The sequence below is a fragment of the Garra rufa genome, chromosome 10, assembly GCF_049309525.1.
Source record: "Garra rufa chromosome 10, GarRuf1.0, whole genome shotgun sequence".
Lineage (NCBI taxonomy): Eukaryota > Metazoa > Chordata > Actinopteri > Cypriniformes > Cyprinidae > Garra > Garra rufa.
The window spans coordinates 44,123,438-44,137,500 of NC_133370.1; the positions used below are offsets into that span (position 1 = coordinate 44,123,438).

General features: G+C 35.1%; 1 protein-coding gene across 1 annotated transcript in view; it reads right to left on the bottom strand.

Moving 5' to 3' along the window:
* prkag2b (protein kinase, AMP-activated, gamma 2 non-catalytic subunit b) overlaps nucleotides 1-14,063 on the bottom strand; it is a 69,380-nt gene that overhangs the window by 20,844 nt on the left and 34,473 nt on the right. The window contains exons 4-7 of the mRNA XM_073849471.1: nucleotides 9,913-10,124; nucleotides 4,624-4,675; nucleotides 4,255-4,364; nucleotides 2,855-2,892 (exon numbers count right to left, since the gene is read on the bottom strand). Of these exons, the coding sequence (XP_073705572.1) occupies nucleotides 2,855-2,892; nucleotides 4,255-4,364; nucleotides 4,624-4,675; nucleotides 9,913-10,124 (412 nt within the window). The remainder of the gene's footprint in view (nucleotides 1-2,854; nucleotides 2,893-4,254; nucleotides 4,365-4,623; nucleotides 4,676-9,912; nucleotides 10,125-14,063) is intronic.

Genomic DNA, 14,063 nt, shown 5'->3' on the forward strand with positions numbered 1-14,063 from the left:
GTTTGCAGCATCATACAAAAAGAGCCAGGGAGTAAAACTACTGAAAAGTGATTTATTCCTCCTCTTAAAGGATTAGTTCACTTCCAGTATAAAAATTGACAGATAATTTACTCACCTCCTTGTCATCCAAGATGTTCATGTCTTTCTTCAGTTGTAATAAAAATTATGCTTTTGGAGGAAACATTTAGACTTCAATGGAATTTGAACTTCCAAAATGCAGTTTAAATGCAGCATCAAAGGGCTCTGAACAACCTTATCTTATCGGTTATTAAAAAAAATATATATATATAATTTATCCACTTTTTAACCACAAATGCTCATCTTGTCTAGCTCTGTGCTGCGCATGGGTACTCTGTGTACTTGGGTTCAAGACAGTTAGGGTGTTGAAAAACTCCCATCTCATTTTCTCCTCCAACTTCAAAATAGGCTTGCTGCGATAGTCGGTGTTGACTGTTTCGTCACTTGTCCACCACAGCACCACCCCACTGTCGTTTTAATTTTTTATAATGATAAAAATCATTTAGTTCAGTTAGAGAACACACAATACAGTTAAAATTGAACGCGGCTGCTCTTTTCAGCTGACTGACAAGGTGAGAAAGAAAAGACAATGGCGGAAGAGTTTCAAAACCAAATGCAAAAGCGCCTGTTTTAAAAAATATTTTGGATTTTTAAAAGCCTGCTGACTTCTGCCATTTATCTAAGGTAACAGTGGAAGTTTCATATTTATTTGGTTCCACAGTGTTTGCTGATTTATATTTATTTAAACTGTGTATTTTATTTTATATTACATCAAGGTGTATGCCGTGCCTCCAGGCATTCTTATTGGTTTTGCTAATAAACGATCTATGTTACTTATTTATTTGGTTCCAGTGTTTATTGATTTTAAGTTTTGTATAAAGTGCCTTTATTCACGAAATTATTCATACCCCAGTGCCTTGCGAAATTATTTGTACCCCTTCATTTTTTTCACATTTTGTTATGTTGCTGCCTTACGTTAAACTACTTTAAATTACTTTTTTTCCCACATCAATCTACACTCCCTACTCCATAATGGCAAAGCAAAAAATAGGTTTTTAACATTTGTGCAATTTTATTAAAAATAAAATACTGAAAAGATCCCGTTGCATAAGTACTCATACCCTTTTCTGGGACACTCAAAATTTAGCTCAGGAACATTTATATTGCTTCTAGATGTTACTACACTTCGAGTGGAGTTAAACTATGGCAAATTCATTTGAATGAGTCTGATTTAGAAAGACACACACCTCTCAGAAAAGGTCTAACAGCTGAAAATGCATATCAGAGCAAAAAGCAAGTCCTGAGGTCAAGATAACTGCCTGTAGACAGACTTGCGTTAAGGCAATGATCTAGGGAAGAGTTCAGAAAAAATCTGCTGCATTGAAGGTTCACAGAAGCATGTAGCCTCCATTATCCATAATGGAAGACGATTGGAACAACTAGGACTCTAGAAAATGTCTGCCAGCCCCCATCCAAGCTGACAGAGCTTGAGAGGTGAATTTTACAAATGTATTAAAAATAAAACACTGAAATAAGTACATTGCATAAGTATTCATACCCTTAACCCAGTACATAGTTGAAGCACCTTTACAGCCTCAAGTCTTTTTGGGTATGATGTGACAAGCTTTGCACATCTGCATTTGGCAATTATCTGCCATTCTTTGCCTCACCTTTTCACCTCTCAAGCTCTGTCAGCTTGGATGGGGGCTGGCAGACATTTTCTAGAGTCCTAGTTGTTCCAATCGTCTTCCATTATGGATAATGCTTCTGTGAACCTTCAATGCAGCAGATTTGTTTCTGAACTCTTCTCTAGTTCATTGCCTTAACGCTAGTCTGTCACTGACTACAGGCAGTTATCTTGACCTCAGGACCTGATTTTTGCTCTGATATGCATTTTCAGCTGTTAGACCTTTTCTGAGAGGTGTGTGCCTTTCTAAATCATACTCATTCAAATGAAATTGCCACAGTTTAACTCCACTCGAAGTGTAGTAACATCTAGAAGCAATATGAATGCTCCTGAGCTAAATTTCGAGTGTCCCAGAAAAGGGTATGAATACTTATGCAACGGGATCTTTTCAGTTTTTTATTTTTAATAAATTTGCACAAATGTTAAAAACCTATTTTTTTTGCTTTGCCATTATGGAGTAGGGAGTGTAGATTGATGTGGGGAAAAAAAGTAATGTAAAGTAGTTTAACATAAGGCAGCAACATAAAAAAATGTGAAAAAAATGAAGGGGTACAAATAATTTCGCAAGGCACTGTACCTATTTAAACTGTGTAATTTATTTGTTTTTTTATATTAGGCATATGGTGTATTTTAATAAGTTTTGTTAATAAAAGTTCATTACGTTACGCTAATGCCGCTAATTTAAAAGTGAAAGTAAAATGCGCATGGTGCCTTTACAAGCCATTTAAAAGAGTGAGGAAATGAGGGAAAACTCAAATGAACTAAAAACAAAAACTGCTTGATAGAATTGCAGCTAATTTTGAAGTTAAAGTAAAATGCACACAACACTTTTACAAGCTATTTAAAAGTGAATGAGTGAGGAAATGAGGGAAAACTCAAACAAACTAAAAACAAACAACTGCTTGACGCTAAATTGACGATCATTTTAAAGTGAAAGTAAAACTCAAACGACCAGGAAAATTTCCTCACCGTCACAACCCTACTTTAAAATCATCCTACATCACTGTTTTACCTTTTCACCTTTTTTTTGTAAAGGCCATTTGACCTTCTTTCCACGTTCATTTTGTAAACATTGGGTCGGTACTTCTGCAGCGATGTAGGGCGATTTTGAAGTTGGAGGAGAAAATGAGATGGAGTTTTTCAACATACCCTAACTGTGTTAAGTGCACAGAAGATGCATCGCAGAGCTAGACAAGACAAGCATTTGAGGCTAAATGTATATAAACTGTAAATTTTTATAGAAAAAAAAAAACAGATCGTTTCGCTATCACTTCTTCCTCGGCTGGGATTGTTTAGAGCCTTTTAAAGCTGCATTGAAACTGCATTTTGGAAGTTCAAACTCGGGGGCACCATAGAAGTCCACTATATGAAGAGAAATCCTGAGATGTTTTCCTCAAAAAACAATTTCTTTACGACTGAAGAAAGAAAGACATTAACATCTAGGATGAGAAGGGGGTGAGTAAATTATCTGTAAATTTTAGTTTTGGAAGTGAACGAATCCTTTAAATTTCAAACAGTATGCTTATTGTAAAGCAAGCTTGAGCTTGGGAAAGCAGCTTTATAAACAAAAACATATTGTTATTTATTTAAACTTTGTTTTGAAGTTTTAATACAAAGAATATGCAATATGTTAAGCATCTCAGATAAACTTAAAATGTTAACAGACTTTGCGAAAGATGTTGCAATAACGTTCTTCTTTCTAGTACATTCTGGTTTACATGAAATGCTCATGTGACTTACATCAGTAAGGATTTCATTTTATTTGACTTAAAAAATTATCAGTTAATCAGAACATAGCTGTTTTATTTACTCACAAGTGTCATTATTTGCTGACATTTGGCACATTTTGGACCCTGGACCCAACATTTCTAGCACAGATTCTCTCCGTTTTTGGACCAACCCAACAGTTATCCGTTAAAAATTAACTTACATTTTAATATAAAGGCAATTCACATAAAGACTTCAATTTTCAATTTATGGCCCATAAACTTTATATCACAATCCAGAGAGGCATAAAACTTCATTTCAGAAACTTTAAATCGCAAACAAGTACATTATGTCAATCAGTGTAAGCATTAAATTCCACTGATCTTCTCTTCTCTGAGCTTTATTATTTTAAACTGGCCCTCAGCCAGAGCAAAGTCAACAGGTTAATTGGTTATAAGGGTGTGTTACCCCCAAATCTGATAACGGCACATATCTGCACACGATTACTGTTTAACCCTGACAAACCTAGCTTTATGACCGCCTCCCATACACTTCAAAGAGATTCCATCCATTTGAGTCAACAACTAAGATTTATTTACTGATGAAACATTAACCACAATCACTTAGACATCATGTGTTTAAACAACAACTGGGAAGCAAAACTGAAAGACGGTATCTGTGGCTCATACTAAAACTATTTTTGCATGGTTAGTATGTATACTTAAAATATGCAACTTCATGCATATGGATCTGTAGACAACAAACTACTGTTTGAAAAACCATACCCAAAACTTTTGACTTTCTGTTCTTGCACTAGACAACGGAAAACACTTAAGATGTACCTGTAATGTAGTGTCAAAGACCACTAGTTTGGAACTGGTGGGGATGAGGTCATAGCACTTGTGGGATTTCATAAAGTGCATGTAAATGTTACTGTCTGGCTCTTCAGCAGCTGAAAACAGGAGAATCATTAGCATTAGAATCATTAGTCACCTGTATCTAACACTTAAAGATGTGACAAATATATTTTGCATACAAGTTTAATATTAAATTCAATTTCTTTGTAAATATACAATGCAATTATGTTATGAATGATATCTATTATACTTATAAATGTTACATACAGCAAACCTATATTTAATCTGCAAAATAACTTAGAGCATATGAAATAAAATAAGCAAGCAATGCGGAACATAAACATACTCATTTACCTTCATTATCAAGTTCAAGTTTTTCCAGCATGCCTTCAGCAAATACGTAGCTCTGAAACGCAAAGACACAGGCTGATGATTTTAACAACAATCACTTACTTCAAGTTAGTAAAACGCTATTAGATCTTATGAAGTGGGAGCGTCCATTTTTAAAATCTGCTTATCTTCAAACAAGCAGTCTGATCACCACATAGGAAACAGGGTGAACCTAAATGTATAATGTTCTCAATGCAGAGCTTTCACTCACAGATTCATTCCGCGCAGTGGTGAAATATTAATAGACGGACACCCCCGCAAAGGTGAGAGTCGAACATTCCGAATCTGTCCGTTTTACTTCTGCATTCTGAGCTAAAGGAAAACGACGCGCAGGTAGAGTAACCTACTTCATTTGAAGCGAATAATGTCAACACTAGCTCTCAAGCGATACCTTGGCTTTAGTTATAGCTCTGTCGCTCTCTGCTGGACGACGACGAAACGAACGCGAAATGCGAATTCAGTGACCATTCACAAATCACCCGACACGGCTTGTCTCAAAACCTAGTGAGCCGCCTGGTTTAGGGCTGTGCAATATGGACAAAATAATCATATTGCGATTTTTGCTACATACATACATTCTAAATGTATTCAGTGCACAAGAAGTGCATAACAAAACATTTCACAATGAAATAACATAGTATTAAGTTTAATAAACAAAACTGTTGTAAAACTGTCTTTAAAACAGACAACATAAAATAAATTAGCCATGTTACTTTTTTCCCGGTACTTTAGCCTACTTTGTGTAATAACGAAAACATTCATTTCAGTGGAAAAATAAGTCCAAAACTCTCTATTTTTCATTTTGAGGGCTCTACAATCTTTTGCTTTTTTTTTTTTTTTTTTTTTTTTTTAGAAATTCTTATGTGCTTTAATTTTTCTGATAATCAAAAAGCATAAACATTTATTTATTTTTAATCAAATGAAAAATAAACCCTTTTAATTTTTGGCAAACAAACAGAAGTTTACTGTTAAAATCATTACATGGAAGAAAAATTATATTCAGTTTAAAACGTTTAAATAATAATTGTAGTGTTTTTTCAACAATTAAGTGGTTAATATTGTTGCAGTATTTTTTTAATCATATACATTGTTTTATGTATGTTTTGTACATTATACTGTTCAAAAGTAATACAAGACTAATATTGATCTGTTTCATGTTAAACCGTACTTTTATTTTGACAGGTTGCCGTGAAGTTTCTGTGTGTACATCTGGTCATGTGCTTAAATTGACCATATGCACGAATTACTTCCTTGTTTACTCAAGCCAGCTAAGTCATTTCCGGTCAACTGTACTGTGCCGTAATATGAGCGCACTTTGTTCGTTTTCTCTACATAATCCATTCACAATCGAAGAAAAGTGTTGTTTGTCTAATAGGACCAAACGTCCATGTACACGTTTCAAAAATGACAAATGCCAGTTTAAAAAAATACGCGAGTAAATCGGCTAAATATGCGCGAGTCATTGCTATGATTGACAGTAATAACAGGACCAAACAAATGACAAGCTGATGTCAAAAAAAGAGCTTAAATGATTCAGACTAATTTCACAGTAACAAAACTACAGCAGTAGCAAGTTTGTGTTGGTTAAATATAGGCTATTAAATAGCTTTAATAAATATTTTATATAATATATAATATAATTTTATATTTAAATAATTTTAAGATAAAACTTAAAAGATGTAGTTATTAAATTTTATAAAATATTTCAAATTCATATTGATTCATATTGAGTGCATTATTTAATTATTATACCATCAATATTTAATGTATTTGTAGTGAACTATTAGTATTTAAATAATTCATCTTTATTGGCTGTTTGTGTGTAAGCTTAATGACTTTCTGCACTTGCTATACTATATATAGGCTATATATATATATATATACAGTATATAAAAGTACTACAATTTATTATACTAGTAATTTTATAATAAATCGAAAAGCAATACGTCTTGAAAAATATATAGGGATTTTGAAAGTCAGCTTCACAATAAATAATCCTCTGCTGCCATCTATTGGTTAAATGGGTAATTCCATAAATAGACGTTGTTTTCCGTGAAGTCATTTTTTTTTCCGATGCCGTTTTTATGAATGAAAAGTGAGTCCCTGAAGTACATTTGATTTCACAGCTGTAGAGTTAGAAAATAAAAAAGGCTTTAAAATATTGCAAGATTTTAAAAATGTGTTCATGACTATGAAGGCAAGTTAGTGATTATCAAGAATACGATTAAGATGTCCTTGAAGAGAAGTATCGCTAGCTAGTTAACGTTAGCTTAAACACGTTATGATAGTGTTTAGCTGTCAGCATTTAAATGTACAACTATGCAGATACAGAGACTACGGATTGCCAGGCTCCGCATTTAAATGATATGTTGTTAAATAATATGAATCTGAATGTTCATGCCGCTAACATTGTTTATAATGTTGCAATTATAATTTTTCTCAGTTTCTGATAAGAACGAGGTAGTAGATGAGTCTCAATAGTGTCCACCTAATATGTAGCACATAGAAAATGAGCTTCAGCGGAAGTTTATGAGCTGGCTTATCTTTATGCGGAAGTTCTAAAGAACGCTCCGTGCATAAGGTCAATTGCGATCTTTTTTTGCGATTGCGATTAATTGCACAGCCCTAGCCTAGATAGACAGCATTTCACAAGGGCCTGAGCCAAAATACAGGTATGTGCCAAAAAATAGAATATCGAGTCCATTTATTTCAATAATTTGTTTCAAAAAGTGAAACTTGTATGTTATATTAGTTAAAAAATTTTTTTTTAATTTTTATGATTATGGATTAAAGACAAAAAAACAAATCCAGTATTTCACAAAATTTGAATACTTCATGTGACCAATAAAAAAAGGATCTTAAACACATGTTGGCCTACTGAAAAGTGTGTTAATGTAGTGTATTATGTCCTCAGTGTTGGGCCTCCTTTTGCACTAATTCCAGCATTAAGGCGGCGTGGCATGGAGGCCATCAGCCTTTGACACAGTTGAGGTGATATTGGCCTTCAGCTCGTCTGCATTTCGGGGTCTCTGTTCCCTCATCTTCCTTTTGACAATACCCCATAGATTTTCAATAGGGTTTAAGTCAGGCGAGTTTGCCGGCCAATCAAGTACAGTTATTCCATGGCTATTAAACCAGGTACTGGTAGTTTTGGCTTTGTGGGCAGGTGCCAAATCCTGCTGGAAAATAAAATCATTATCTCCAAAAAGCTTGTCGGCAACAGGAAGCATGAAGTGCTCTAAAATTTCCTGGTAGACAGCTGCGTTGACTGTGGACTTGATAAAAGACAATGGACCCAAACCAGCAGATGACATGGCTCCCCAAACCTGAGTTCTGAGTGGCTGTGATATCTGTCACATCACATTATCATGTCGTGTCTTGTGTGGACAGCCAAATTGCTTGTTGTGTCGCGTGTAGTTAGGACACAGTGTAAGGTTAATTACATAGCTAGGATTTTATATATCCTAAATACACACAGATAAATCGTTTTCTCATAATTTTTGTATAATCTGCAACATCTGATTGTCAGTTAAAGATGAAAATTCTGTCATTAATTAGGGACTATTTTAACAATGTCCTAACTACCTTTCTGGCTCTGGGAACATTTCAGTTGCATTGCTCTCTATGGAGGTTCAGAAAGCTCTCAGATTTCATCAGCAATGTCTTAATTTGTGTTCCGAAGACAAACAAAGGTCTTACGGGTTTGGAATGACATGAAGGTGATTAATGACAGAATTTTCATTTTTGGGTGAACTATCCCTTTGCACTTTCCATAAAAATAAATACTCTGCAGTGGACTTCCATAATACATTGTCCCATGTATACTGTACAAGTAATATTTTAAACAGTTACACAGATTTACTTTATAGATATGCCAGTCAAACAGACTATGTTGTTTATTTTATATTAATGGATAAGTGATAAGCCCCCTGTGCAAAATATACAATGACTATTACTAAAATGGCAATTACAAGCAAGCTTCAAATAGTTTGTACTTGAGTTACACAACTGATACATTACGGATGCAAATATCAATCACTTTGAGGTAAATTTCTAAAAATATAAATAACTCAAAACAAGAAAAATCATTTTGTCCAACAATTTGTTGTCACTGAAAGACCTCAAACTATATGTTAAGTGTATAAAATCACCTTTGTATTTTTAATAAATATGCCATTGGTTGATTGAAAATGCCACTAGAGGTGTAAAAATATGACCCTTGTTGACAATAAGCTGGAAAAAGTCAGAATGAACAAATTTTCAAAAATGAGTCATTTTTTCTTTTGACATTTTCCATTAAATTATCGTCAAAATGAAATGGAATTGGACAAAAATGACCAATTACAGCCGTTAGAAGACGATAGAGTCAGCAGAGTTAATTTTAAGAAAAAATCTAGTTAAAGTTTTCTGAAGATTCTAAAATCACCACGCAATGTTGCATATTTTCCTCCAGTTATTTTGATAATAATAATTGCTATAATATTAATCACAATTTAACCAATTTTTTTAATTTTATCTTTGTTGTTAAAGAACAAAGATGCAAATAAACAGTAGTTCAATCAAGAGCAGTGAGTGATTCTGTCTTTTCTTTTAATGTTTGGTTAACGTTGAGACAGATCTATATTAAGGCCTACTGTAATGCATAGATCTAATATAATGTTACACATCAGATTTTTCCCCCAACCATTGACTAAACGTTTATGTAAGACATAACAGATAACGTTTGTGTGAATCTCTCCAAGACATATTTCGGAATAATGTACTTTATAGGGGATTGCACGCTCTCAGAGAGGCACGTCTTGTGCACGCACTTTGCAAATGTTAGTCAGCGCGATTGTTTGTTTTCATCAGCATTGGCTTGAAAATAATATTTTACTGTTTTGGACTCATGTTCGATATGAATATTCACAGAGCTGGAATGCTGTGCTTTGCAACAAGAGACCTAGATCTTGTGGTGATAAGCAGCAGCAGTCGTCTAGAAGTGAGCCGAGAATAAGGTACACCTGAGAAAACGTACAAATAAAGATCATTTTAGATGTTTAATTAATATTTAGAGCATTTAGATTGCTAGACGAGGAACTCATTTTTGTGAAAACCTCAAATTCAACCAGAACTGATATTTTTCACTTTTTTTTTTTTTTTTTTTTGCTTGTTGCTCAAAATTAGTCAGTGCGCATTTTTGACTCATTTTGCCTGCATGAGTCACAAATGACTTTGCTTCTCTATGGGACAAGTGTAAAGTCGTTCACTCACCTGGCGTGAGGTAGAGTTAAAGGTGTACGAGGCGATAGGGGGTTTGGTGTTGGAGGGGCTCAGGCTGAAGCGCAGGCCTGTGTCAGGGGGTGACGAGAGAGAGCGGGAACGGCGTTCCTCCACACGCTCCACAGGACTGGGGGTCTCCAAAGAGAAGACCGGTGGAACGGGACTCTGTGTCGGGGTGGTGGGGGGAGTTGAAAGCCCAGAGCCTGTGAGACACATCAGTAGAGAAGACAATGAAGTACTGGATTTGCAAAGTGGATTTCAATAATCACAGCTATTTTACTAAAATAAGAGGGATCATACAAAGTGCATGTTATTTTTTATTTAGTATTGACCTGATTAAGATATTTCACATAAAAGACATTTACATATAATCCACAAGGGAAATTATAGTTTAATAATTAAAAAATAATTGATTAGAATTTATAAAAGCGTTCCAAAATTTACATGCACTTGATTCTTAATACTGTGTTGTTACCTGAATGATCCAGAGCTGTGTTTTTGTTTTTTGTTTAGTGATAGCTTTTCATATTAAACTGCCTGCTGTTCTTCAGAAAAATCTATCAGGTCCCACAAATTATTTGGTTTTTCAGCATTTTTGTGTATTTGAACCCTTTCCAGCAGTGACTGTATAATTTTGAGATCCATCTTTTCACACTGAGGACAACTGAGAGACTCATTTGCAACTATTACAGAGGGTTCAATCACTCACTGATGCTATAGAAGGAAAAACCATACATTAAGAGCTGGGGATGTAAACTTTTGAACAGAATGAAAATGTGTTTTTCTTATTTTGCCTAAATATAATTTTTCATTTAGTACCGCCCTTCAGAAGCTACAGAAGATACTTAAATGTTTTCCAGAAAACAAAATAAGTTAAATTTACTCTGATCTTCAAATTCAAAACGTTTTCACCAGCTCTTAATGCATTGCATTTCCTTCTGGAGCATCAGTAAGCGTTTGAACCATCTGTAATAGTTGCATATGAGTCTCTCAGTTGTCCTCAGTGTGAAAAGATAGATCTCAAAACCATACAGTCGTTGCTGGAAAGGGTTCAAATACACAAAAATGCTGAAAATACCCAAAAAATTGTGGGACCTGAAGGATTTTTCTGAAGAACAGTGGGCAGTTCAACTGTTCAGGACAAACAAGGGACTCATGAACAACTATCACTGAACTGTGGATCATTCAGGTAACAACACAGTATTAAGAATCAAGTGTATGTAAACTTTTGAATGAGGTCATTTTTATGAATTCAACTATTATGTTCTCTTGTGGACTATATGTAAACATATTTTATGTGAAATATCCTTATTCAGGTCAGTACTAAATAAAAAATAACATACATTTATGACCCTTTTTATTTTGGTAAAATAATCAACATTTTGATGATTCTGCAGGGTAAATTTTTGACCTCAACTGTAAGAGCAATTCTAAATGATTTTCTGCCCAAATTTATGCACAATTTTACACAAATGTGGTTGACAAAGCTTAACTTGTATATAACACAGAATATTCCTTCAATTCAGTTTTACTGTAGAGTCAATCACTCACTGGATTCACCAGAGATACCACAGCAAACAGGTGTGTCTCATATGACAGGCCTCACATAACCTCTCATGTACTGCATGACACAACACATGCACTGATATATTACTGTGCCAGCCTCTACTAATACTGCGACAGCACGATCAAAAGCACATATGCTCAGAGGAATCTCTAAATCTGAAGCATGATTAGAATATCAGTACATTCATTCAGCTGAGGGTTAAAGCAACTGGACATATTCAGGTCAGGGCCTCACTCATGTATCGCTGCTATCGAGGCATTTGGCTACAGTATGTCTCTATGCTTGGTCTACGGTCTCTATGCTTTACAATCAAAACGTTCTGTTTTAGACTGGCAAATGTGCATGGAAATGATTCAGAAGACTGATTTCCATCATAAGGACAATATGGTGTGATTATTTTGTGATCAATTAGTTTACTGTAGAAATGGTAGGGTTAGCCGTGGCAAGCCTCCTCATTCTGTAAGAAGGAAAGTGTCCATTTGAGGCTGGGGTCAGGCTGGCATCAATTAATGCTGGTGTCCCACTAGCTTATTTTCATCTGTTCGTCATTCATTAACTTCATTACATAGTCGTTCAAAAATGAGATGTGTTAGTGCGTATAGTCACACCTCTCAGCGGGTGGGCATTAACAGGCCCAGCTGGGTGTTGATGGCCCTGTCGACACACCAAAAACATCCAACTTTCCTTGATATTATTGTTCATTCAGTGGGACAGACTCCCATGGTCTTGGCAGCCAGTGACCAATAAGCAGATAGAGGTCAGAGTAAGTCATACAATTTGTTACCCCTATTTCAGGCTGAATTATTGAGTGTGATGCACATATTGACTTCTGTACGAGGTATGACACCAAAACCAAATTATAAAGGGATAGTTCGCCCAATAATATCAATTTTATAATTATTTACGTACCCTTGTGTCATTCCAAACCTTCTGTGAAACACAAAACTAAAACACAAAAATGTCTTGAGGGCTTTTTAGACTTTAAAATAAAGACTCTAATATTGCACATCCTTGTATTATATATCACCCAGTACTATCAGGTTTTTCCTCAATGGACTTTTCAGACTGTAGAGGGAAGAATAAAACCCATCTCTTCTTCTCTCCAATTCATGTTTAACGTCACCATTTGACGTTTCCCCTTAAACACTGAAATGACTGTTTATTCAACACACTGTGTTTCCATTAATGTCCAATGTATATTAATATGAGGCACACGATTGAGTGTCTGTTGCTACGTATCTAGCTGTAACATTTAAACACTGCACAGTTTCACATTGTGCTAGTTTGGCATTACAATCTGGGCTAACCCTGCTCTAGATATAAAGAAGGGTAAAAAGCTCCTAAATTTAACGGTTAGTTTACCCAAAAAATTAAATTCTCCTATTAATTACTCACACTCATGCAGTTTAAAAGCCATAATATCTTTGTCCATTATCGAAACACAAATGAAGATATTTTTGATAAAATCCAAGAGCTTTCTGACCATGCACAGACAGCAACGCAACTGACATGTTCAAGGCCCAGAAAGGTAGTAAGGACATCCATAAAATAGTCCATGTGATTTCAGTGGTTCAATCGTATTCTTATGAAGGTACAAGAATACTTTTTTGTGTGCAAAGAAAACTAAAATAACTTTCGTGTCCGTCTTCGATGCACGTTCATGAGAGTACCACGATGTATGCGTGTACATTCGGTTTGCGCCGTGGTAATCTTGTGAACGCACGTCAAAGACTGACACGGTAGAGGAGACTAAAGAGGAATTTGTGTTCCGAAGATGAACAAGTGTCTTAGGGGTTTGAAAAGATATGAGTAATTAATGACAGAATTTTCCTTTTTGGGTGAAATTCCCTTTAAATTTCCTTCTTACTGGAGTTACAGTCATCATGAAATCAAAATGAACAATGCTTATTTTTATTAAATTTTGCAGGAGATTTCAAACAGCAAACAACAATGTTCCAATCAATTCCCGATCTAATCACAGCCTATGTTTTTCATGTTCTAGAAGCCATTTTACTCAGATATACATCAAAATAGTAAAGAAAAGACTAGTGCAACTAAAGCTTTAAGGGTATAAAACAGGGGGTTCTAAACTCTGGCCCTCAAGGTCCACTCTCCTGCTTGGTTTTGCTCCAACCCTACTCAAGCACCCCTAAACAAGACAATCAAGGTCTTCAGGATTTCTAGAAAGTTACAAGCAGGTGAGTTGGTGCTAAACTCTTCAGGAAAGTGTATCTCAAGATTTACTGGTTTATATCAAGGGGTAGTCCAGTGTGAAAAGCCCTTTAGTTTATTTTTTGTCTTGTTTGGACCCCTCTTAACTTTCACTGTTTCTGAAAAACTAATTTTTGCAATCAAGAATCCATGCAGTTTTCATATCGGGTTCAAGTTCGTCACAATAATTTGTCACATTGACCAGCAGAAATCTGCTTGTTATGAACTTCTTGCTTGACGGTGTGAGCTGTGCTTCATGAATGCAGTGCCATCTGCTGTTATAAGCTAAGCTCAGAAAATCTCAGATGCAGAATCATTTCTCAATTTGCGATGCATTGGTTTATTTCCCCAGCCCTACTTTATA